Below are 22939 nucleotides of genomic sequence, written 5' to 3'. Positions count from 1 at the left end.
TGTTGGACCCAAGTATCCTCAGTACAGGGATGTGCAATAGAAGCTATGGGCTGCCTTGGGTTCATTACCATGTTTAACCTGTACAGGGGAGTGCAGGAAGGTAACCCCAAGGCTGTGGCACATTGTGGCACATCAGAAATGGGTGCGGAGCCAGAGTGGCCAAAAGATTTTGAGATAAATTGCAGGGCATGAATTTTCTTTGATCTTCATAAATGTCTGTGTTATTTTCTTTTCATTTTTAATGGTACATTAGCAAGTTGCAGTTTTGATGTATTTCATGTTCATGTGCAGCATAATTGCAGTGAGCTAAGCGTGGAAACATCAAACCACCACATGTGGAATTGCTGATCTGCTCTGCTCAACGTCAGTTTGAAGCAACAGCTTGCTTTTATGGTTCCATGCAGTACTCTTTTGTAACATGTCTGCTTCTTAACTGCCAGTCTGGCTTCATATCCAGCCTGTTCCAGAAGTGAGGTCTTAGTCTGTACAAGCAGCTTTAAATAGAGACAATGTTAGTTGTCTGGGTTTTTACAGAATTTCTGTAACTTATGTTAATTTACCTTGGTGTGAAGTTTCTCTGTTAATTTGCCTTCATTTCCTATATGCTAGTAGGCATATTGATTTCTGGATTTTGCAGACAAATGAATTATTGGTCAGGATAGCTGGGCACAATTTGGCCCTATGCTGCTGACACTTCAGTGGTTCTGTCTCACATATGGCAAATGCAATCTGAGGTCTGAGGGCTGGTGGTGAATGATAGCAGCCTGTCTGTGGGAAGGGACCAGTCCTTGATAGTACACATGATGGCATAGCCTGATGCAAACTGTACCTTACAAATGAGAATACATCACTTTTCTATACGGCTTTTCCTCGTACCTGACCTGTAAGTTCAGGTGCTCTTTGTAGTACTGATTAAAAAATAATGTCTCTGGATTTTACTTTATTTGCTGGCTGTTTCTAAGATACTATGAAGCAAAGGCAAATTTTCTCTGCTTTCATGCATTAAAAAGTACAGTCTCTAGTCGGCTTCAATAGCTCCTGAGAATGTTGTTCGACTTTTAGTTTTACCTGTGTCTGAAGGGACAAAACGTGAGTTGCATGGCATGCTTTATTTTTAGGTTGTTTGCTATAGTGAGAGGCTCTGTTGTAACATAGGCTGCTTTTTCTATTTTAACCTTCTTTGTTTGCATTTTATTAAATTCTGCTGAAGGTTAAATATTGATAACATCCTGTGGAACAGAGCTTGAATGTGGGGTTTTTTTCATTGAACTCCAAGTTTTGGGGGCATTTATTAGAACCATTTAATCTTAGGCCAATTTAAATAGTAGCAGACTAATAAAAATAATAATGTTGGGCTTCCTGCCATGACAAATGTTGACTTACTCTTATAAAGTTAACTAAAAACTAATAACCTTTAGGAGTATGGAAATTCAGCCAGTAATATGAAGTCTCAAACAGAGCGGTTCTGTTTTAGTTTGCTGGCACCACTTGTGAATTATGTTTGAAACAAAGGGTGCTGTGCTGTTTCAGCTTACAGTCTTCCATTTAAAACAGAGTTAATTCCTTTGAGACTAATTTCTATTAAAATCTTTGCACTAACAAGTGCTCCCAAACACAGAATTAATACTTCAGATATGTGGTTGTCTGGGTTCACAAGCAGACAGTGTATAAAAAGGGAAAAAAGTGCCTGTCATATCTTTGATAACAGGTCAAGAAAGTGAGCAAACTCAAGTCGGCTATTTGCTGTAGTTATCTAAGAAGCCGTTGGTTCTGGGAGTCCTTGAACTCCAGTGTGATATTGACGCCAGTAAGCGGCCTTTAGTGAGCATTGCCAGTATCAGCTGGTTTGTGTGTGCGCTGACAGAAGGTTAGCTTGCCTTTGAAGGCAAAAGGAGTAAGTTCCAATATTTTAAAATGCTAAGTTCCTGTTCAAGTTTCCACGTAGCACTTGTTTTCTACATTGACTTAAAAAATCTGCGAGTTCCTTTGGTTAACTTTATTTGTTTCAAATACAATCAGAAAAATCAACACAGTGCAATCACAGTAGAGCTGCACATGGGCCAGAGACAAAGTGTAACGAGCCCTCAGGGAAATATTTTCCCTTGTTTGTCCAACTCAGCAGCAGTTCCCTGCTATGTAGGCTGTTGTTGAAGTTGCTGATAAGAGATGAGAGAGTCAGGTGGAAAACCAATCATGCTAGTGGTGACTATACATTTGCTTTTACTGCTCACTGGGAGGAAATCAGTGGCTCGCTGGTCAGGAGTACAGAGTGTAGGAATTTTGAAATGAGATACTGAAGCAAATGAAGGTCTATTATATGGCACCTAGACTACTTTTCTGTGTCCTGCAGTATGTGATATCCAGGTCATTGGCTCTGATATTCTGGGAACAATGCAAGGGGAGCCTGGCCTAGTCCTTTTTGTTTCCTTTCCTTCTGTTTGCTGGAAATTTAAGATCAATCTTTGCTAAAGTTATCTATCCATCCAAGTGTGATAATTAAGCTGTGGGTGGCCTTGTCAAGTGACAGTGATAGAAAAGTAATCAATATCATTAAATAGATTTAAATCAACCCTGACAGGAAGGTGCTTACTTTGAACTTTGGAGGAGCTCTATTCTTTACATATGCTACTAAAAGAATAATTTTACTCTGTGGATGAAGAGAATGAGAAGGGCCAGCCCCCCCCCCCCCCCCCCATTCCGTCCTGAAAGCTTTTCAAATCTGCTTACTGTGTTACTGGTTACAATATATCCAATTCTTAGATGCTGATTTTGCTCATGAAGAAATGATAACATCAGTGTAGCTGTCATTAACTGCAACTAGTTTAAGTGCCTAATTCTTCAAAGGACTTACTGCTTTGATATGATTCTGTGGCTGTTGAATGTTTTGCTTGCCTCAGGAACTGCATGCAAAGATTTGGACTTCTGAATTGTAATCTATGTCTGTTAAACAAAAGCAATGATAGAAAACTGCTCCCTTTGTTAAAGTCATGCCATTTTGAAATTACCACGTTATAATTCTAAAAAGCAGCACCTCATATCAGAATGCTGATGTTTGGAGAGCTGTATGTTAAAATCTGGAGGGTTCCTTTCTTGTTCAGCAGTCTTTTAGGTTAGAGTTTAATATGTAAAAGATGCTACAAATACAGTGTGCATATTTATAGGATATAATCATCTACAGAATGAATTAGCAATGAAGCAGTGTCCTTCATGCCTCATTAGAAGAATGGTAGGCATGGCATCTTTGCAACTTCTTATCTGGTATTGTCATAAATTTGTGATGATGATTATGCTATTGTGATTAATCTTTCTTGCTGTCAATTCCCATGAAAAGAATAGATAAAAAATGTTCTCTCAGAAGAACATAGCAGTTATTTGAAATGTTTACTTTATGGTTTCCAGAACCATCCAGACCTCGTACACAGATTTGCCTGTTTTTCAGTTCCGTTTTGGGAGTTCTTTTTGAGGATGCATATATATATGGAATTTCCAGTTCTAATTTTTTGCTTTCTGAATTCAAATATTCAGATGTTACTGAAGTCATCTCGAGTTCAAATATACAGTTCCCTCTGAAAGCCAGCTGCTCTTTGTTCTAGTCTAGTCAGGTATTAATTTGGCTTCATTTGGACTGTGCAGCCTTTGAAGTTTCTGCACTCATGTTTCCCTCAGCTTTATTTAGCCTTATATCAAATTTAAAGCACTGTCAGATTAACATCACATATACCAGCCCCGCATTTTGGAAACTTTTCCAAACTGTAGCCTGGATCTTTTGTTTCCTAACTTGCCATATTGTTTCAGCAAGCCTTTGTGACTCTGGCAGTGCAGTTTAACATTCAGTTTTATTTCAAAGCTCTGAAATTATTTTTTTAAAATATCAATATTGACTTTAAAAGGTCAGGTAAGAATTGTTACTCCTGAATTTTTTTTGTCCTAACCTGGCCCAGTTCCCAGTGGATCCAGCTGCTAAATCCCATCTGCTTTGTAGTTCTCCTATCCAGCCTCCCAGGTCAGGGGACTCATGACTTTGGGGATCTCCAAGTCCTTTGAGCACAGAGACCCAGATCTAGAATCTAATGTTTGTTCTTCTTGAACAGTGTGTCCTTACAGGGACTGCTTCCTGCTGGATGGATACTGGGATTGCTCTATTCTGAGCTCCTGTCTGCTTCGATTCATAGCCCAAATATTTGTATTGCAGGACCTCCAGTTAACCAGAAACACAGATAAGTTCAGAGAACGTATAATAGTGAAAAAATGAACACACAATATGAATTCCTAACCACAATCAGCTTAGGAAAAAAACAAACAACAAAACAAACAGTGCTGAAGTGGTTTGGGAAGCAGCATCTGGAGTGCAACCCCCTGATCTTGGACTAATGTGCAAGCGCAGACTCTGGTCAGTATCTGAGTAGAGAAGAACAGCTCACACACTCTGTTTTCCATTTGGTCTGTTGGTTGTGAAGTGCAGAGCCTTTGATTAGAAGAACAGCCATCTGTTTAAAACCCACTTTTTTATGCACCTGTCTGGAATTTTTCCTGTACAGATGATTGGTCTCAGTAGTTCATCTTCTCTGAGTCGCTGGTTTGGACAGGCTTTGCAGATAACATGAGAAAAGTAAAGGAGGAGGTAGGGCAGAACAGATGTAGTCCATGCAAAAGAAAAGCTGTGACCATGACAAGAGTGTGTAAGGCTTTCAGTAGTACTATCCTACAGTTTTGGAACTGCTCTGGTAGAATTCTGTTTCCATTGCACTGTCAGAACCTTCCTTATACAAGCTTTATTATTCCACAATGGAGGGGATTGCTCAGTACTGATTGCAGTCAGTGTTAGAGGTCTCAGAGGGATATGACACCTGAAGGTTGGATGAGTTCTCACTTCTAGCTGAATATCATAACCTACCAGACTGTTTCTAATGCGGGGTGAAAGTCACACTTGAAGTATACAGAAAGCTTTCCCCATAACAAAGAACTTCTGATTTACAAATTAGGTCTGAAAATATATCTTGTGAAGTATGAAGTCTTAGAATTCAGAAACTATTGATTCATTATCTTAAATGGTTATATTAGAATCCTGTAAAAATGCTGATCTCTCATAACTGAAACAATGAATTCCTAATATGTGCTATGAATTTTCGTTCTTTTGAATTCTGATCAGATTTCTCTGTGTGAGATCATATGGTGCTCTACATGAGGAAATGTAAATGACAAAATGTGAGGGTAGGACCTTTGCAGATGCACCTTCACTCAGTGATGTTCTAGCTTTCCTTTGACAACTGGGTGAGATGCTGACCTCTGGTGGCTTAAAGCAGGGACCTATAGAAGAGTATAGTGCTTTTTGATAATGACTTAAACTGGTATTTCTTATCTTTAGCATCATTTTATGTAGCCAGTAAGGTTAGTAAAACATAAATGTTAATAACATTAGTTTTATATATATGTTGAGGTGTGTGTGTGTGTCTGTGTATATGTATGTATGTGTATGTATGTCACTGCCTGGACAGTTTTCTCCTTGAAATGGATGGGGGAGTTTTAAAGGAAGGGCTGTACTGTGTTTCCCCTGGGCCTGCTGGCATCACTGGCTAGTAGACAGTGCAGGTTTCAGGCAGTCTTAGGACTGTCTGAGATGAAGAAGGGGAAATCATATTTCCTCTTTTCACTTCCTCTCCCTCTTCAAGAGAAAGATGGTTTCCCTTCTTTTTACTCAGGCTGATTTTTCTCCGGGGTTATTTAATGCTGTGCCTCAATTTTCACAACTGCTTGAGGTTTGTGTGCCCCACAGGGCACACAGTGTCATTAAAGAACTTTGGCTGTTGTCATCCACACAGATGCAGAAATAGGCAAGAAAGAACAAACTTACCATTTTTTACTTAAACACTACTCAGAAAGATTGATTCAGGCCTTTGTGTTGCATGCAAATGATGGTGCGGAGATGCAGTGAAGCACTGCTGTACTTCCTGGGTTATCTCTTTTGCTGTCAGTATATTTCACAGAAAAGTATCCAAGGGTTCCTAGACTTAGTTCTGGTGGAAGTAAAAACAGAGGGACCATTTGTGCAAAATTATGAATTATAGTTCACAATGCATGTGTCTGCTAGACTTTGGGGAGCGTTTAACATTCAAGCTATGTTGTAGCTATGTAATTATTATTATTTCTTGTATCTGTTTTGTCTTTGGACCAAAGAAAATATGCTTAGCAGTAAAGGAGGAGAAATCTTTTCCTCTTAGTCCTACTCCTGTTTTATTTTCTCTGAAGTTCATATACTCTTGATTTTCAGATTCTGCTTTGGAGGTGTGGCACTTCCTCTGAAGCAATGCTTGCTGCTTTGCTGCTAGCAAAAGCTGTGCTGCTGGTGTAACACCGGCTGCCTCCCTGGGTCTTGGTGTCCTTGCACTGCAGCACAGCTGACAGCAAGCGGGCTCTGCCATGGGATGTCATTGGTGCCGCAGAACTGGCATTCTGAGTAGTCATCAGAAAGAAGCAGCTGATGGCTGAGCCACCAATTAGAGAAGAATTACAGATGAATCTCAAAGATTTTTCTTCTTCAGGGGTTCGGAGCTGTGTAGATATGCTGGCGATGCTGCAATGACATAAAAATAACACTCCTTCAAAAACCTGTGTCAAAGATGTGACTGCTGGAAGGAAGGGATATCACTCGCAGTGCATTGGTGAAGATAAAGAAGCTTGGTTTAGGCTGATAAAATGCTTTAATACTGAGTTTCATATGTGGACGAATACTTTATTTTTGCTTGAGGGTTTAACACTTTGTCCCTCATTTCAGCAGGCATTTATGGACTTCCAGGTCTGCCTGCTGGGAAGTAAATTAAATACATAGCTGCTGCTTCTCACCTTTTCTCTGTTGTGGTTCTGATGGAAGAAAATTTTCTTGCTTGTAATACAGATGATGATCATTGCTGCTTTTCTTTTTTTCCCCCTATCAAGAGGGATGATAAATCTGCATTATTTCCAGGATTTGCCTTTCTGAACAAAAGCATAATAGGCGTGCTTCATTTTTTTAAAGATACATCTAGGAAACTGGAGGCATAGGAAGCCTACACAAACTCTGTAAGCATGACTGAAAAGGAAAGCTGAGCTGCTTTGGGATGCCCTTGAAATAAGATGTTGAGTGTTTTTTTTAATATCAGTTGGAAAGTTTGCCTCTTTTTCTGTCAAAAGTTGCCTTTTGCATGTGCTGTTCAAGATCCATTAAATATCAGATGGAGGTTAGAAAGCCAAGGGTAACTGTTTTATTTTTATGTATTTACACTATATTTTTTTTTCTTGTATTATGATTTCTGTTTGCAGTTTTCTTGTTGGTTTGCTTTTAAAATCTGCAGGACAATGGACATGATATATGAAGTGCTTATGTATTATGTATAGGGCATAAGAGCTGTTAACAAGTATATGTGAAAAGAAAAATATTGCTTTCCAGTAGATATATATATATTTTTATTTTAAGCCAAAAAAAAAAAAGCATGAAAATGTTATTAATGTGTTTGTCAGTATGAACAGGTATTTGTGTATGAACGTGAACTCAAAAGACATTTACAGATTGGTCTGAATCATATTTTCTAGACTGAAATACAATTAAATGAATAAAATCACATACTGGCAGCACTGGAAAGCAAAGAAGGAAACTCAGTTTTATTTGAGAATGTTCATTTCCGTGACAAAGTTATCATAGCACATCAGTTGCAAAGCACTGCTGAAAGTGTCTTTTTTTTTAAGAATAAGTTCTTGTAATAAAATATTTGTCTCTTTATCCTTCCTTCCACTGCCAGCAGCCATGCCAGCTTCTCCACAGTGACATCACAGGACCTGCATGCACCAGCCAGGAGTAATCAGTCGTTGTCAGCATTTGAAACTGCTATTTATTTACTGCTCACTCTAATTATATTTATTAATACATTCTTAGGAAAAACAGTAAAACTGGCAGCAGTGTTTATGTAATAATGCTCACATTTCCCCCATTTTTTTTCCTTTCCTTTTTACCTAATACAGGAACCCAGTAACAAGCGGGTCAAGCCTCTTTCTAGAGTTACGTCACTAGCAAATCTTATTCCTCCTGTACGAGCCACTCCACTGAAGCGGTTCAGCCAGACACTTCAGGTAATAGCAATAAATGCACTGCTGCATTAAACTGCATTTCTGAAAGGGGAAAGCACACAGACACACTTTTGGGTTACTATGGGAGTACGAAATGCACATACATGTGTGGACGCAAGCATACACACCACTGTAATATGACAGACAGGCTTAGGTAATTTATTACTATAAAGTCATTCAGTTGAAAAACTCAAAACTCTTACCTCAAGAACCACTTCACTCACTGTCCAGATAATTAAGGTTTATTAATTATCAGGAAAACTATTACACCTGGAGCAGACTATTACAATTACTTTTTAAATTTTTTGAAGAACAGAGTTTTCTATGACTCTACTTCCTGTTAACTTTGACTGATTTCTTTGAAAGTTATTTTTGGAACAGCCAGTCAGATATAACTGACGTGATTCCTTCTGTGTGATGAACTTTGACCTTCCCTAGAGAAAAGATGTATTGAACGATTGGAAAAAGGTAATCTTCCAAAGCTGCTGATAAAAATTAATCAAAGGCAAGCAGACTTTAAATGCAGCTAAGAAATTAAATCATTTGGTAGTTGCAATTTCCATATTATATGTTAGATGCATAATATTTAACATAGCCAAGAATAGAACCTGAATTTATGAAGTATTAGTGCCTTCAGACCTAGAGATCTCAAAACGTGCGGGTGCTCAACTCCTAATTATTATGATGACTGAGGAACATTTGAGAGCTGAAATACTGCTGTGGATCTGGTCTAGAAAACTTTGGAAAATAGCACTGTTTCTTCTTTAAAATAGTTTATGTGATAAAGTATATGTACAATCCAAAGAGAATTATTTAAAAATACTAATTTCAATAAAGAGAGGAAGTATAATTATATCCAAGTGTATTAAAGTGTTATTTAATCAAAAGTAGCTATCTTAAAGTAACACTGATGTTATCTGTTAAATAAAAAGTTATGGAAAAACAACAACAGCAACAAGACACTTCTGTAATGGTAGTATCTCATAAACAAATATTACAGCATTTATTTAACATTGATTTTCCTGTGATCAGTTTCTGCTGTTTTGAAAGCACAGACATCTGCGTACAAAAGCTGTGTTTATAGGGGTGGAGAGGAGGCATAATGGCTGAACTGCCTTCAGCCTGGGTTGGATCAGAAGGTATACTATAGCGTGACTAGAGCAGAGATGCCTGTATTCCCTGGAGTGTATAAATCTCCTCCACAGTCTGCCTGAAGGAAAAAATTGGCCTGACTCTGAAAGGAGTACATTAGTTCCAGTTGTGAGGCGTGTGGAAAGTGAATTAATTTTTGGCTAAACTGCTTCTGAGCACGGCACTTCCCTTTTCACAGCCTTCCACAGCTGTTGTCCTCATTTAAGTACCTGCGCTGTCATTTTGTAGTGAATGCCTTTGAGATTGGTTTGTCCAGTACAATATGGTATTTAATCAAGTCTGACTTCAGCTATTGAAAGAAACTTGTCTTTCATGCATGTACTAGCAGCCTCCGTAGAACCTAGTGAGAGCTACATAGATGTGTTTCAGGGCAACTTTTTACAGAAATAGGCATGAAAATCATAGAATTATAGAATGGCCTGGGTTGAAAAGGACCTCAAAGATCATCTAGTTCCAACCCCCCTGCTATGTGCAGGATCACCAACCACCAGACCAGGCTGCCCAGAGCCACATCCAGCCTGACCTTGAATGCCTCCAGGGATGGGGCAACCACAGCCTCCTTGGGCAACCTGTTCAGTGCGTCACCACCCTCTGGGTAAAAAACTTCCTCCAAATATCTAACCTAAGCCTCCCCATCTCAGTTTAAAACCATTTCCCCTTGTCCTATCACTATCTACCCATGTAAGCAGCCATTCCCCCTCCTGTTTATACACTCCCTAAATTGGAGGGTTTGTAAGCTCTGCTCTTGTGAGTTTGTAAGTAGTAAGTCTTGCTGTTGTGAGCATTTCTGTCTTACTCTGTTCCTCTTGGTTAAAATAATGTATTTTAAGTAACTCTGCTTCTAAGCAGAATAATCAGGGATGCTTTTCATACCTTCTCCTCTAAGTAACTGAGCTTGGAAGAGCTGCAATGAGAAATTGACTTCTATGTTCTCCAAGTCCTAGATCTGAATCTATTTCCAAGTGGTGAATGCTGGCAGTGTCTCTCAAAACGAACCTTCATATCTGACTCTAGATTGACTTCTTATCTGACTTTGTCAGCAGCAGTAGAAGAGGGGAAAAAAAATGGCTGACGTTGTGTTCAGGTACCTAATTGGAAATCACTTGGAAGCATTCTGGGAAGCACGTACAGCCCCACTGTGTCAATGTTTTGCTTTAATTTCTTATTGTGGGGCCCTAAAGTGCTTAAGGTGTTTTTTTTGTTTGTTTGTTTTTAATAATACTTAATTTTTATAATAATACATAATTTAAATAATACAATTTTTCAATAGTACTGAAAAAGAATTTTTTCTCATTGGATCAATTTTAATGTATCTAAATTGTTATTTCAATCAAAAACAAAACACCCATAGTCTCAGCAAAAGTAATCAGAAAATTCTGCATTTCTTTCATGAAAATTCAAATAAATCTTCTTATATAGTTATTTTTTAATGAAAGATATGTTTGATTTAAAAAAAAAAAAAAAGTTGTGTGTAATTTGCCTTACCTCTCTACATGTAACTTCTTCATTAATGGATTTTCTACGTGCTGGTTGAAGTGAAACACCTCTGTACCTGAGAGCTCTGCAGTGTTTTCTAAGATGCATTCTTAACAACTTCTGCTATTTTGCATATTTTTTGATTATAGAATTATAGAGTTGATTAGCTTGTGTGTCTTATTTCTCAGCTTCATTATCATTTTGCACCTTATTGTCAATACTTCCCACTGGAATATAGAGTAAGAAAGTGCATGAAGTCTTTCTGGGTCACTTTGTTTCTGTCACATAGAACACTACAGATTAACTGAACGATTCTGTTATCTTCATCACTGGCAGAGCATCTTTCTGTCTGTGTTTCTGCAGGATACCAAATCCTAAGCAGGTATTCTAATCTAATTATCCACCTGGAAAAATACTTTATTTCATAGCTATATTTTTAGTCTGCATCACGCTCAACTAATGATTGTGATGATCTGCTTGTTTCTGTTTGGTCTTAATCACAGCTGTGCTGTTAAGCTTAAAAACTGAATATAGCACCAGAAAAAGAACTCCAGCTGATGCTGATGAGAAAAATTACAGTCTGGCTAGCTTCCTCTGCAACTTCAGTTTTCATCAGTCTGTCTTGAGTTTAAATAGAGTCCAAATTGTTTTTATCTTCCTTAGATACACCACAAATTTCTAAAAATTCTTAAGAAGAAAGCTCTTTTTGACATCAATCTGAATGCTGGAACTTTGATCTATAGTCCCCTTCTCTCAATACATAGAGCTGTTTGCTTTATTGCACCTGGAAGTAATATTTGTTAATTGCCAGAATTAACATCAGTAACACATACAGCCTTCACAGTAACCCTCTGGTAATAGTCAGTGAATGTTATTGCAGTCAGACAAATACAGTGAGTACAACCAGGAGTTGGGGCCTCATTCTTCCCCAACTCTTCTAATTTTCCGATTTTATAAGAAAATTTAAATCATCTCAGAATTTAATAGGCATGAATTTTAACCAGTATGTCTGAGCAGATTTTTTGTTTTAAGGAGGCCAGAAACTAAGAAAGCATTTTTAAAAGACTGAAGATGTAGAAATAATGTTTTGACATTTCTGCAGTTTCCTCGTAGTGTTCAACTAATTTTTTTTCCCTTAATGGTAATTGCCAAGGTACCATCACAGAACCTTAACTTGTATTTCAAATTTGCTAGGTAAACTTACATTTAGCTCTCCAGTACCACTAAAGTAGTTTATGTTTGTTTATTTCAGAAAAAGATGGTAAAATAATAGAATTGAGATGGTTAGAATGACGTACATCTGTCTTGGACCATAATGCTTAATTGAAAAAATTTCTTTATTTGCCTTTTTAAAAAAAAAAATTAGGCTTATTTACTGAGTTTACTTCTCATTTCTATTCTTGTCTGTTACAGCATTGAAAATTCAAGTCTGCTTGACTTTCAAGTGACAAAATATTAATTTTAGCATTAAATAGTATTTCTCTGGTGATGCATTAGTTTCTATTTATGGCTTTACAAGTCAATTTCTACAACTTATCTGAAGAAGTAAAAGATCTGTGGTTTCCTTCTGAGTGTCAGCTTTTTTATGCCTCTTCTGTCCAATGGAAGACAATATAGAACTGTAGAGAATAATATCAAGCACACTGCAGTGTAGAGAAATGTGACTGTCAGTGGATGTAAGAACTTTCTTTCCTCAACACGTTGTATGGAGTTTGTTTGCTGTTATGGGGTGCATGTTGTTTTATAACGTTATATGATGTTAAAAGCTTTCAAGATCAGGGCATTTACTGTAAAGATCAGTTTGTCTGTTTCTTTTCTTCATAACTATTTTCTTCATTCAACATGAAACATTCCTTTAAAAGAACACTGCTACAAAGGGAGGAGCTGTATACTTAAGGATGTATGTGGGAATGCATGGAAAGGGGCATTCCACCTTGGGTCATGGAATGACAACTGTTCTGCTTGGCTGTGTTCTTGTGGTTGGTGATTTGTGGCTGCAACACATCTGGCTCTATTTTCCCTAATCTTTCTATCTGCATGTGAAAATAACGGGCTCCATGATTCATCATTATAATAAGTATAAATTAAGCATACAATTTTCATGTGTGTTTCTTTTATCTTCTTAAATCTTGAAGGGAGACTAACACCTGATTTGCAAAGTTCTGTGAGGTTCGTATATGTGTACATGTGTATGTGTTGTGTTTATTTTTGGGGCTTTGCCAACTCCAAGTAGGGCTCTGTTATTAAAAAAAAAAAAGCATAGTTTTTATTTATACTGTGTCTTCTAAATTAAAAACGTATTTATAGGCATTGTTAGCATTTCATGGGCTTTTGTCTTCAGAGAAGAATTTCAAATATTGTGCTTTGTATATGCTGCTTTCAACCTGAAAATGAAGAGAATTTATTTTGTTTTGAATAGTCCTACCCACAGCAATTGAAACATGTCTGTGTTATGTAAGGCAGGTTTTAAATAACAACAGAAATGTAGTATATTTGAACAATTTGGAATACTTGAGATATTTTAGTGGTAAGACTTCAGAGTGAAGCCTCTAATCTTAATGAAACAAAAAAGGAATACTTTGAAAATAACAACAAGAGAAGGTAAAGTACGCATCTGTAGCCTGAACTCTTTCTAAGAGTCTATAGAAAAATATGTCTCAATACACAAAAGTCTCACTTAAAATTTGACTTTGTTTTTATTACTCTTTAATTAATACATAATAGAGATCCTAGAACACTTAAGCTCAGTTTAAAGGCTCCAGAAATATTAATAATTATGCTATGATAGATCCGGTACCGCTATTTCATAATTTTCCACCTGCTAGCACTGATGTTTTAAACACATTTTCTTTAAATTCTAAGGAATAAGTAGGACAGAGTGGTGTGAAAAGAATCCAAATTGTTGCTCATCATAAACAGTAAAATCGGACTGTTAGCACTTTTTCCTTAAAGAAAATTCTTGTTCTTTTTAGTCAGATACTAATTCAGACTTTGTATGTGAATTGGTTTCTTGCTCCAATGATCTTAAAAAAGCAGGAAGTTACCTGTAGAAAGGCTTACTTCATGTATGAGAATCACTTTGGTCAGACAAAACATTAAAACAAAGAAATTTAAATCCTGCTTGTATTTATCTGGAATGGTGATACCAGTTGAATCTGTCATGATTCTGATAGCCTACTAATAAATAAATAAATACGATTGATTAGCAAGATAGTAAGGTTTTGAAGGGCAGCCTCACTTTATGAACCTTTCTTCTGCCCAGCTGAGAAAACATTACTGAAACCATAATTTCTGTTTAATGTAATGCACATTTCCATCTGAAATCCTCGAGGCCCACAGCATCTCTGTATAGCTGTATGAGCAATTGCATCCTCCAGAAAACAAACTAGCCAACACAACAGTACCATATTTTACTGTCATGGGTTTTGGGATTTCCTGGGCAACAAATGAAGCTTTCTTCCAAAATGAGCCAATAGTATTCTTACTAGTTTTTGTCTCTAAAATCTGTATTAAATTCTATAATTTTCAGAGTTAGAGATCTAATTGGGTGGATCTGTGTTGTGTATGAATAATTCCTGTCTGTTTACTGAATTGAAATTTTATTCAGTCAGCCATATTGATGTGTCATACCATTCTGGCATTACCACCGTAGTTCATTCTTGTTACATGGTATATAAATGTACTGTATAGTTTTGTACAGTTTTAAATAGTTAATATTTTTAGTTATTAACTATTAACTATTAAACAATATTAATAGTTAATATTGTTGTTAATAGAACATGGACATAGGAATAGAATTTTTAAAATAACCTTTCAGATGCCCAGTAAAAAAAAAATGCTACTAGGTTACTTGAAAAACTATTCAGAAATGTTTAAATTATGTATGTAAATCCATCTGAAAAAAACACACACAGTGTGAATTTGATATAACAAGAATTATACTTCTGTGTATTTGTAGCGTTCCATCAGTTTCCGCAGTGACAGTCGCCCGGATCTGTTCAGTCCACGGCCATGGTCTCGAAATACACCTGCTGCCAACACAAAGCGGAGAGACAGCAAACTGTGGAGTGAGACCTTTGATGTTTGTGTCAATCATATGCTTACGTCTAAAGAAATCAAGCGTCAAGAGGTACAGTTGTTTACTTATTACTGTTTTTTAACTGCAAGTCTTTTGTTCAGAAGTCATCTTTAAATCATGGAGTAACAAATGCTAGTAGACATTAGGATAGCACTTGAAACTTTCTTGAAATTAAACAGAAGACCACCATTTCCCCAAGAAGCAGAATTCCATCTCCAGACATTATAATTTAACCTTTATTAGACTGATATAGTCTGTCTTAAAACCCAGCTCATTGTATTTCTATAATAAATGTGAAGTTACTAAGATACATTGTACTCTGGCTTCATGCATGTACACGCTTTGTGTGACAGTTTCTGTAGGGATGGTTGATACTCTGGTGTTTTACTTTATTCTGATGATGATGGGTGACTATGCTGGTTCAAGTACAGGTGTTACATATGCACAGAAAAGTGTAATGATTTGCTCTGTAGGAAAAAAAAAATGTTTTTGGAGAAATCTTCAGCATTAGAAAGATAACATGTTAAAAACGTATCTTGCAAAGAAAAAAATGAGTACATTGGTGCTCTTAATGTGTTGCACATGACAAATTCTACTTAGTTTGTGTTACGCCAATGGCAAAGCTCCCACTGAGATCAATAAAGGAGAAAAATGTCATACTGACTGGGTTAAGTTGCTTTGTCTTGACGGAAACCCTATGACCAAGTGAGGTAGCCAAGAAGTGGGAACCATAAGCTTCTATAGGTCTATTTGCACAGACATACTGCAGGGTCTGTTTGCTCTGCATCAATCACTTATTTATTTGTATAAGTTCAACTAAATTTTGCAGTATCAGCAAAGTTTCTAACAGTCTCTCTCAGAGTCTTTCAGGGACTAGAAGTCATAAATCAAACAACATCAGATATTTCTTTTTCAGATTTTAACATTAAGTCATTCTCAGAAATAACTTCTAGAATTGAAAACTTCAAAGGCAGTTTATTGAAAAATAAACTGTAGAAACTTTTTGCATAGCATAACATTTGTTACTGTCTTGGAGCAGAAGCCTGGACCTTTCACAGAACTTAGATAAATGAGCTTTCCATGGGAGCTTTCCATGAGGGTTCTGCTTTATGTTGCTTCTTACACTGTAAGCCACAACACAATATCTGAACCACTTCCAGGAGTCAGTTAACTTACACTACGGCAAGCCTTCCATGTATGTATATTATCAAGATAGCAGAATCTGCAGTAGCTGAAGATGTTATTCCATGACTTATGAGAGCTTAAAGCCTTGACTGTAATATTAAAAATTCTGACCAAAGTGCTGTTAATGTTATTGTACTCCAATTTAGAATGAAATTGTGTAACAAGTAAATACAAAGCTATTCTGGTAAACCAGTGTATTAGCATAGAGATTATTTTTAATCTGCCACATTAAATGTTTGTATTAAGTCTCAAATCTTCTTCAAGAAAGGTAATTAACATCAGCAGGCTGTTAATTATAGCTCGATATTTGTAACAAAAAACCCAAACAACTAAACATGAACCAATAGCAAAATAAGAACCAAAGCAATGTTTTATAAGATCTATCCTTTGACTTACTAGATTGCCTGGAACTTTTATTACTGCATATGTCATACAGAACACGAGGCAGCCTTATGCCAATGATTGTATAAATGGTATTTTTTGAACTAAAGTAGTTAAGATATAGTTAACAATAGGAGTAATTTCTTTTCCAACAGATGTGTTTCCAGATGGGGGAGCTTCATTCACTATTCATTATGAAGTTGTGACTCAACTATTTCTTAACTATTTTAGTTTAAATTTATATATATTTATGATATTTGTGTCTTTTTTACAGGCTATATTTGAACTTTCCAAGGGAGAAGAAGACTTAATAGAAGATCTGAAGTTAGCAAAAAAGGTCTGTTTAAAAAAGAAATGTGTATGTATGTGGGGGTAGATAGGAGACAAGTTAAAAAAAAAACAAACAAACAGTATCCAATAGTTTATCTCTTTTAAAATAATCCTTGCTTTTTGTTTTTCTGTTCCTTCTGTGAAACTTAAACATGATGCATTTATTTAAAAAAAAAAATAGATAAAATAGATATGCTTATGAAACACAAAACGTTCTCAGCGGTTGGTTCATTTTTACTTATGGGAGCTTTAAATACTATCATTACTTTTTCAGCTACCAGTGATATATGAATTTGAGCTCTCCTTTTTTATCTTCAGGCTTATCATGACCCAATGCTTAAACTTTCCATAATGACAGAGCAAGAGTTGAACCAAATTTTTGGAACACTGGACTCTCTAATTCCTTTACATGAAGGTAAAACTCAAATAGTCTTTTCTGCTATATCACTGCATTTAGTTTTATAGTCATCTGGTTCATTAAGAGATGTCCCTTTTTTTTAATCACGGTTAGATCTTCTCAGACGACTTCAAGAAGTCAGGAAATCTGATGGATCAACAGAACATGTTGGCCATATCCTTGTGGGCTGGGTAAGGCACATTTTAAAATCAATGTTGGGACACAGTTTGGAGCTGCAGCATAGTATTAACATTTATTAGCAATTTACAGAAGTATTTACAATTTCCGTATCTGGCATAACGTTTCAAAAATACATTTTCAAAGTATTTTTGAAAGGTAAAGACAACTGTTTAGAGATGTAACAGAACTTTTTCTCTTTTGAGGGATTTTCTATGAAAGTTTTAGACTAGGTTGTGATTTTATGAACTCTTCTTATTCAGGAAATGAGCACTTCTTAATGTGCTTCAAATAAAAATCAAGTCAGAGTCTATTCATGTGATGTAGATCACTTAAGGATCTCCCTCTATGTGTGCTCCGATTTTTTGAGAGAAATGAGGCTTGAAGAGTCACATTGTGTAAGGCCCCCCCATAGTCATTTTGAATGTCCTTCTGTTGCAATCAAAGTGATAGATAGTTGTTAGTGTGTCAGAGAGATTAATTTCCGTGGGGTTTGTTTGTTGAAAGGCAGACAGTTACAAGAGAGATGCTTATGCTGGCCTACAGAAGAAAAAGTGCACTACTGTACAATACCATAAACTCTGAAAAACAGGTTTTGTTAGTTTTGTTGATACAATTGCTCATTATATGAAAAAAAAAGCTCTTATTTAAGGATTTAGGTGTGTGAAAAGTTTATTTGTAAGTATATTTAAGTACTTAAGTTTAGCAGGAAAAGGGGCTTGACGTTTTTAAGGGATTAGGTGATGATAGATATTTAGCTGCTCTATATGGAAACAGTGCTTTATTCTAAACATAAGAAGCGTTCTCACTGCTATAGTTAATGATAAGCTGTAAAGTGTCAAAAATGATCTCTGGTTTTCTTTGCATAAATTAATTTTAGCTGTATACATTTTCTGGTGTCTTTGAACACCAGTGAACTTCTTTTAATCTGAATACACGAGACTACTTTTCTTTTGGAGATTTTATGTATAATTGCATGTAAATATACCCGTATTCATAGAAAGATACATTGTTTTAACTAATATTAAGCAAGCTTTTTTCACATAAAAAACACAGTTTGGTTAAGATTCTTGAAGGCAATGTAGGAAAGATTTCAAGGTCAGCTCAATTAGCTATCAGATATTCAATTTTCTATTCCTTTAACAAATTAAATGTGTGTAATTTTGTAGGGAAAAGCTCATTTTGTAGGAGTTGTGCAAATCATCATTATGTTTACAACCCCATGTTAATTATATTTTGATCACAAAATGTCCTGCAGAGCTGGAAGAAACTTATGTTCTCTTCAAGAATAAACCTAATTGCACAGAGATGCTTTCGTATTTTTGTATTTTCCTTTTCTTATCAAACAGGAACATCTATATCAGATCAGCATATTGTTAATCTACAACAGGCTAGGTTTGATGGTTCTTGTTTCTAGGCTTTTGTTTCAATTCATAATTAAAATAGGACTTCTGTGTTCAAATGCTGTCTGTGTTAAGTACTGCACAACTGTTAAGTCAGATATTCTTAATGCTTTGGAGTAATGTAGGGGTTCTCAAGGAACTGAGGGATGAGCTAATCCTTCTGAATAACATAAACGGTGAACAAGGTGATCAGAAGACCCCTGGAGACCTTATAAATTTTGGAAACATTATCATCAATAAACTGTGGATAAATCTCCAGGAAAGACTCTCAGCATCAGTTCTCAAATTTTGAATCGCTTGAAAAGTTCTTCAGAGCAAACTGCTTCACTTCAGCTGCAGTATAATTTATTCTAATTTATTCCTTTCTATCTTCAGCTTCCATGCTTAAACTCCTATGATAGCTACTGCAGCAATCAGGTAGCAGCCAAAGCCTTATTGGATCACAAGAAACAAGATCACAGAGTGCAAGATTTCCTGCAGCGCTGCTTAGAGTCGCCTTTTAGTCGCAAACTGGACCTTTGGAATTTCCTTGACATCCCAAGAAGCCGTTTGGTTAAATATCCATTACTGCTCAGAGAGATTTTGAGACACACACCAAATGATCATCCAGATCAACAGCACCTTGAAGAAGCTGTGAGTTATTGGCTTTTCTATGAATATGTTGAGGGGGAAAAAAATAACATTTGCCTGGAATTGCATATTTGGTAGTTTGTAGTATTTCTGCTGCAAAATGACATCCTTACTTTTTGGGGAAAACACCTTTCAAAACACTCGTACCTGACTGCTGCTGGGTTGCTATTCCTTCCCTACATCTCTTGCCCAGCACAACTTTTCTGTTGTAAAATTAGACAGCTGTGGTGTGAATTCAAAGCTTTGATATTCATATTTACATCTAATTTATAAACTATTTTTTGCCATGAATATTCTTTTAAGTCCAAACATAAAAATTTTTCATATAGAATTTTTCAGCATATTTTTTCAGATCTATTTTTTTACATAGTGTCTGGTAAGATCTTTTAAATAATATTTTGATTGCTTTCCTATGTTATTTAATAAACAATAATCGGTGTTTTGCTTGACGTTTCAATAGCCATATATAGCTTTGTGGTATTCTGTTTCAACAGAACATTATTCATCTTTGAAGTGATGTATTTTGTAAATCGTATATTGGTCAAGTTAAATTAAGAAAGAAAAATGACTATTTTTACACTGTGGTCTGCTTAAATCTGTAGCTAATATCAGTTCTCTTACAGACTGGTATGTGTAAAATTAATGAAAAAACATGCTCTAAACTAAAATGGTGTTACTGCAGCTCCAGTTCAAGTTATGTGACGATAGCTTTGAATATCAGACTATCTAAAGTTCATGCGTTTTCATTTTTTGTAGATTAACATAATTCAGGGTATAGTGGCTGAAATCAACATAAAGACTGGTGAATCTGAATGCCAATACTACAAAGAAAGACTTATTTATCTTGAAGAAGGACAAAGGGATTCACTGATTGATAATTCACGTGTTCTGTGTTGTCACGGTGAACTGAAGAACAACAGAGGAGTGGTAAGGAAAAAGTGCTTTGTTACAAATAGCTTTAGCTTTTAAAGATGTCTTCATGTTGCATGATGAGCAGTGTTGTAGAAATATTAACAGAAGCAGAAATCAGCCATTCCTGTATTTTTTACATTATAAATAGAAACAACATAGAATATTTTCATTTTTTTGTTCATTAAAAATTTCTTCTCATTAATTGAGCTCATGACAGTTTCATAAAACAAGCAAATAAGCACAAGTTTAAATGGATTTCTCATCATTCAGACTGCATCAGGTAGCATGTTTGTACATACAGAATAGAAGGATTATGTATTTTCATATATCTGACATGTTACTCACACACACTTCTGCTTTCTGTGGTATTTCATTCTAATGAAAATGTAGCCACTTACCAAATTTATTCAAAGTTTTATCATGTCCTGCATAACTATTGTAGCTGCAAAACTGGAACAAAACAAAACCCTGAAATACTAAGTGAATAGATTTGTTTTTTATCAGACTGCAGAAAGTTACTGAGTACAAAAGATGACAGTACTATGAAAAAAGAAAACAAACAAACAAACAACCTCACAACAAACAAGTTTAGGTTTGTGTCCTGCAAAGAATTAAAGAGGTGCAAGTGGAGGAAAACAGGACTGTTCATGTGTATATATATTGAGGTACATATGTGAATGTTGTGGCAAAATAGAATGAAGCTGAATTTTGTGAATATAAGACTATTAAGGCACGCTGAGAAAGGTTTATGCTATAATTACTTGTTTTATTATAGTTTTCTGAAAGCATTAGCTTCTGGAAGATAGAACACCAAGCTAAGTAGATCTGAGGATCTATCTTGTGTTCTTAAAATTGCAAATAAATAATTTACAACTAGAGTATGGACAAATTTAGAAAAAATTCATAATGATTGTGGAGAAAGAAAATCTTGTCAGTAGAGAGGAGAACAAAAGATTAATTTCAGTGCGTGATATTAAATGTCATTAAAATTTCAGTTTGTTTATTACTGTAATACACTAGAGATTGTAAAATGTGAGGAGGAACATGATATTAAAATAATAATACGTGACTTGTGCCACTTAAGAGTAAAAGTGATTTTCTGAACTTCAAAGAGATGTGGTCAAGCTGAAGTTTGTAAGCAGTGTGTGAACTGTATAACTGTTCATTGAAAATATGTCTTAGTTTCAATATATGGATGAAATAGGTTGCCTGTTTCTTACTGACACAGACAGCAAGGAAAAAGATAATCTGGGGGTTAGAAAATAGGGTGCACATAAACATGCTGCTGCAGTTCTCGTGAAACAGAGGACAGTGTAATAGGTCTGAAATCTCATTCATAACATTTCAAGACCTCAGTACTAAATGATGAATTAGGACCATGATGTGAAAAATGAGGCAAAAAAAAAAATCTTAGAAGTTTTTACATTTTTAGATTTATATATTTATTTTTTGCTGGGCCAGTAGCAGCAAAAGAGGAATCCTTATTAATTTTAACTTTAGAAAACACATATGTTATATGGTTCTAACATGGTAGAGTTTAAATAAATCTGGTTTAATGATGATCCTAATAATAATAATAATAATGATTTGTTAATTATAAATTTTTACCAGAAACTGCATGTCTTCCTCTTCCAAGAAGTCTTAGTAATTACTCGAGCTATCACGCATAATGAACAGCTCTGCTACCAGCTGTATCGGCAGCCAATTCCAGTGATGGATCTTGTGTTAGAAGACTTGCAAGATGGCGAGGTTCGATTGGGTGGATCTATACGTGGTGCATTTAGCAACAATGAGAGAAGTATGAAAACATCTTTAGTTCTATTTTCTCATATTGAATCATTGTAATCTTAAGACATCTGCCAATGAGACATAAGAATGTTATCTCTAAAAGTCACATTATCTACATCTAATATCTTAATTAATAATATTATAATAATATCTTAATAATATCTAATAATTATGCTGTAGCTTGCTTCTTTTAGATTGTTTCTCAAAGTCCACTTTATAGATAATGGAATTCCTCCCTACACCTGCTTTTGTACAGAACTGGGTAGGAGAGAAGTAAATCAAATGGAGTGGCAAAACTGAAAAATTTATAAGCAAGTCAATTTTGAAATCTTAAGCTTTAGTCTTTATGATCTCTCTATTATAATTATGGAGACATTTATGGCTACTCCATAACTAAGTATTTCAACTGGCAGATAATTAATGTGATGCTCAGTGTAAAGGTTGCAGCTACTGTTGTTAATGGCAACAGGTAAGAATTAATATTCTTCTAAGTAAGCCTATTATAAAGATTCTTGTTTATTTGCAAGAGTCCTTTGAATCTCACTAATCTTGTGAAGATTTTTGAGGTTTGTTTTGTGTATTTGCTTTATTGGTGAACTGAATGGAAGTGATGAGGCAGTCTCCTGATGACACAGTATTCAATGAAGGTTCTGGATATCTGCTGTGCAGAGGAGTAAGAGGAGAAGCTTTGAAGTGTGGGAGGATCCTTAGTTCTGCCCATTCACTTAAAGCTGTGCAGTTAGCTCGTGCATGGCAGAACCAAAAATTGTTTAATCTAGCAATAAGCAATTACTAGGAATGTTAGCATTGTTCAGTGTTCTTGCCCCCACAGAATATAGAGATACCTGGGCTCTTCTCTCTGGTCTGATATCGTACTGGCAAGAAAACCAAACTTTGACTATTTGGCAAAGACTTGCTGATTTATTATTTTAG

The 22939-nt window shown here is 35.7% G+C and overlaps 1 protein-coding gene across 12 annotated transcripts in view; it reads left to right on the top strand.

Annotated features, from left to right (window-relative positions):
• Positions 1-22939, top strand: part of ARHGEF3 (Rho guanine nucleotide exchange factor 3) — a 113408-nt gene that overhangs the window by 88084 nt on the left and 2385 nt on the right. For all 12 annotated transcript variants that reach the window (XR_006931285.1, XR_006931284.1, XR_006931283.1 and 9 more), the window contains 8 exons: positions 7993-8100; positions 14684-14854; positions 16644-16706; positions 17018-17114; positions 17211-17287; positions 19052-19309; positions 20063-20233; positions 21830-22016. Coding sequence is in view for 8 of the 12 variants with exons in the window: in XM_040646223.2 (XP_040502157.1) it covers positions 7993-8100; positions 14684-14854; positions 16644-16706; positions 17018-17114; positions 17211-17287; positions 19052-19309; positions 20063-20233; positions 21830-22016 (1132 nt within the window). In the remaining 4 variants the exon portion in view is untranslated. The remainder of the gene's footprint in view (positions 1-7992; positions 8101-14683; positions 14855-16643; positions 16707-17017; positions 17115-17210; positions 17288-19051; positions 19310-20062; positions 20234-21829; positions 22017-22939) is intronic.

Source organism: Gallus gallus, chromosome 12, assembly GCF_016699485.2.
Source record: "Gallus gallus isolate bGalGal1 chromosome 12, bGalGal1.mat.broiler.GRCg7b, whole genome shotgun sequence".
NCBI classification, from domain to species: domain Eukaryota; kingdom Metazoa; phylum Chordata; class Aves; order Galliformes; family Phasianidae; genus Gallus; species Gallus gallus.
The sequence above is the reverse complement of the archived record's forward strand: the minus strand, read 5'-3'. Positions and strand labels throughout refer to the sequence as shown.